The following is a 3,790-nucleotide window of genomic DNA, read 5'->3' as shown; positions in this document are numbered from 1 at the left end:
CCAACATGGTGAAACCCCATCTCTACTCAAAATATAAAAATTAGCCGGGTATGGTGGTGCATGCCTGTAATCCCAGGTACTCGGGAGGCCGAGGCATAAGAATCTCTTGAACCTGGGAGGTGGAGATTGCAGTGAGCCGAGATCACGCCAGTATACTCAAGCCAGGGCAACAGAGAAAGACTCTGTCTCAAAAAAAAAAGAAAAAAGCATTAGGCTAAATGCAACATGGGATCCTGCATTGGGTCTTGGATGCTGCCGCCTGGCCTTTTCCACTTAGCTCCAGATATGCTCCCAATGCACACTCCATACCCCATGCATACCCTGTACCCTGACCCTGCACACCCAGCAGCACTGCTGCTCTTTTGTGATTTGACAGTTGGCAGAGATGCTGGCCTCTGTTGGGAGGCTCCTTCTTGGCCAGTGAACTCCTGCTCACCCTTCAAAACCCCAATCAGGTATTGCCTCCTTCCTGCAGCTCTACCTTCCCCAACCTCCACACCAAGCAGAGCTATGGCTCTGCTTTGAGCTTCCCCAGTCATAGCCTCTGAAAGCTCCTGAAAGGCAGAGTCAAGGGTTGAGGCCTCTCTAAGTTATCAGCAGCATCCAACTCAGGGTCAGGCACCCAGACATACAGGAGGGATGGAGGCAGAGGTGGAGGGGGATACTTACAAAGACATGTGCAGGATCTCGTTGGTCTCTGGCTTCCAGACCCCTCGGAGCAGCTGCTCAAAGTTAGACATGAGGGCGACACCAGAACCTACAGGACAGGGTGCTTCTGAACAAGCCCGCCACCCCCAGGTCTCCTTTTCCTCGTTTGAATTCCCAAGGAAGCAGTCTCTCCACTCCCGGAGTTTTCTCTAGAGGGACACTGAGCCTGGGGGTGTATGATCATCAGCTGCAGGTGGGGAAACTGAAGCTCAGAGAAAACAACAGCCTTGCTGAGGGTCACATGGCAAATTCAGAGCAAAAGTCACCTAAAGGAGTCAGTTATGTCCCCCCCTGCAAGGCAGGTCTTCAACCTGGAGTTGTCTGTCCTGATGCCCCTAATCCAGGACCCCAAGCTGTGCATGAGGCTTCCAAGGCAGCTCCCACCCCCAGTCTCACTCCTTCTCAAGGCTCCAAGTTCTCAATCTTTCTCAAGCCCCCCATCCTCTGGAGGAGATGCTATACACCTGGGGAATCTGCTCAGTAGTAAAAGCTTCCTGGAGAGACAATAAGGAGACTCAAATGGAGGTAATGGCTAAATTTCTGGAAGAATCTTCCCATTTACCCTAAATGTATTGGTTAAAGAGACTTGGACATTCACTCCAGGAACTGCTGCACCAACTGGGGTGCCTGAGATGTACTACTGGACCAGGGAATCGCATCTGGGGCCATTTTGTCCCCAAGGAAGCATCTGGCAATGTTGAGAAACACTTTGAGTTGTCAGAGTTGGGGAGGGAGCGCTACTGGTGTTTAGTGACTCAAGGCCAGGGAGGTGGCTCATCATTGTATAATGCACAGGTTGACCCCCATAGCAAGGAATAACTGAGGACACCATGGCTCAATGGAGGGTGATTCTAGGCCTTGGCACTGTGGGTACCCATATCTGGTGGGCAGGAAGCGAGGATAAAGTGCCCAGTGGTTTTTGGCACTTGCTCAGGCCTTCTTTCCCTGCTACTCCTTGGCCCACTTCTCTAACTTTTAATGTTGAATTATCTCTTTCTCCCTGAACTTCTGTCCATTTTTGCTTTATGCATTTTGGTGCTCTGTTTCTAGGTGCATATATGTTTATAGTTGTTACACCTTCCTAGTGGATTGACCCTTTTATCATTATAAAACGTTCTTTATTTCTAATAACATTTTCATTATTACTTTATTTTTTAACTTTAATTTTTTAGAGACAGACTCTTGCTCTGTTGCCCAGTTGGAGTGCAGTGGCACAATCATAGCTCACTGTAACCTTGAACTCCTAGGCTCAAGTGATCCTCCCACCTCAGCCTCCTGCATAGCTAGAACTACAGGCATGAGCCACCATGTCTAGCTCTATTTTCTTCATACGAAATGGTCTGTAGGTTTTGCTGGCAAAAGGGCCATGGTCCCCAAAAGTTAAGAGCTCCTATAGCTAGAGCTCTGGAGAAGGGGTTCTCACCTGCAGCAATTTTGCTCTGTAGGTGTTTAGCAATGTCTGGAAACAATTTCTTTTGTCACAGCTGGGGACAAGTGTGCTACTGGCATCTCGTGGGTAGAGGCCAGGGGTGCTGTTCAACATCCTACAATGCACAGGGCAGCCCCCACCACAAAGAATAATCCAGCCCCACATGTCAGTAGGGCTGCAAGTGAGAAACCCTGCTCTAGCTTTCGTCGTCATCATCACTGTCTTAGGTACCCCTGACAATAACATCTTTGGAAGAATCTTCCCACTTACCCTAAAGGTATTGGCTGATACCTTTAGGGAGGTTTGAACACCCCTTTGCGTGGAGCAACGGCTTTCCCAACTGGGGTGCCTTGTAGTATCACTGGACAAAAAGTTCTCCACTGAGATGATTTTTCATTGTCATTATCCTATTTACCTTTGACCCACCCAGTTGCAATCATGACGAACCACCCGTGGTGGTAGTGGTGATGGGCATGATGGATGCCCACCGCGATCTTGCGGACTCGCACCACCTCCTTCATGGCCACGAAGATGAGTTTCACAGGCAGGAAGCAGACACACTTGTAGAAGAGGTCCAGGGGGCAGAAGAAAATCAAGTACCTTTTGGGGAGAGAACGCTGAGTGCCAGGGGATGGGCAGACTGTGAAGGATGGGGGTAGGGAGCTGTGGTTATGTCAGAACCCCCTCCCCAGCGTGCTGAGCCTAGACCAAAGCTGAGCATGGAGGGCAGCATGTTCAGGGCCATCATGAGGGCTGTTGCTGGTGCGTTCTAATTCCTCCAACCTCTCTCCTCCCTGGTGCCCAGGTTGTTCCTTCCCCCACCTGGCTCTGCTCTTCCATGCCCAGCACGGCTTACCAGACAGCTGAGGCCAGCAGGATGCTGGAGTTGTTGCTGAAGTAATCGATCAGTGGTTCCCCAAGGAGCAGGTCAGCCAGGATGTAGCTCCCGAAGCAATGCAGCATGGCGCACAGCCAGGATGCGACGGGGTGGCGCCGGGAGAGCTCGACTGCTCCTGGGAGGCACAGGAGTGTTCCCCATCATCACCAGCATGCCAAGGACAGGTTTCACTCCCATATGCTCGGGTCAGCCTATCCTAATCCAGACCGCCCACCCAACAGTGTGCAGTTCGTAAGTTTCAGAGGATGAACCAAGGTTCAGAGAGGCTGCACGCATGCCTGAGGTTGCACAGAGAAAATAGAGAGCCGAGTGGGAGTCCTTTCCTCCACGCTCAGAGAGGTGGCAATGATGATGACACTAGCTCACATTTAGGACTTACTAAATCCTCATCAGTGCCCCAGCCAAGTGATGGCTTTATTATCATAGGAGTCTCCTAATTGTCATGAGGCGGCTGAGGCTTAGAGAGATGGGCCAGCTTGCACCTCGGAGTATTTTGAAATTGCTACTCTGGGCCAGGCGTGGTGGCTCACACCTGTAATACCAGCACTTTGGGAGTCCAAGGTGGGCAAATCACTTGAGGTCAGGAGTTCAAGACCAGCCTGGCTAACATGGTGAAACCCCGTGCCTAAAAATACAAAAATTAGCCGGGAACGGTAGTGCATGCCTGTAATCCCAGTTACTCAGGAGGCTGAGACAGGAGAATCGCTTGAACCCAGGAGGTGGAGGTTGCAGTGAGCCGAGATTGCACCACTGCA

At 50.9% G+C, this 3,790-nt stretch overlaps 1 protein-coding gene across 1 annotated transcript in view; it reads right to left on the bottom strand.

The window, feature by feature from the left end:
• Nucleotides 1–3,790, bottom strand: part of TMEM38A (transmembrane protein 38A) — a 28,704-nt gene that overhangs the window by 7,354 nt on the left and 17,560 nt on the right. The window contains exons 3-5 of the mRNA XM_011925894.1: nucleotides 2,994–3,150; nucleotides 2,553–2,737; nucleotides 670–757 (exon numbers count right to left, since the gene is read on the bottom strand). Of these exons, the coding sequence (XP_011781284.1) occupies nucleotides 670–757; nucleotides 2,553–2,737; nucleotides 2,994–3,150 (430 nt within the window). The remainder of the gene's footprint in view (nucleotides 1–669; nucleotides 758–2,552; nucleotides 2,738–2,993; nucleotides 3,151–3,790) is intronic.

Source organism: Colobus angolensis, unplaced genomic scaffold (assembly GCF_000951035.1).
Source record: "Colobus angolensis palliatus isolate OR3802 unplaced genomic scaffold, Cang.pa_1.0 Scaffold66, whole genome shotgun sequence".
Lineage (NCBI taxonomy): Eukaryota > Metazoa > Chordata > Mammalia > Primates > Cercopithecidae > Colobus > Colobus angolensis.
Note: the sequence above shows the minus strand (reverse complement) of the source record. Positions and strands in the feature narration are given on the sequence as shown.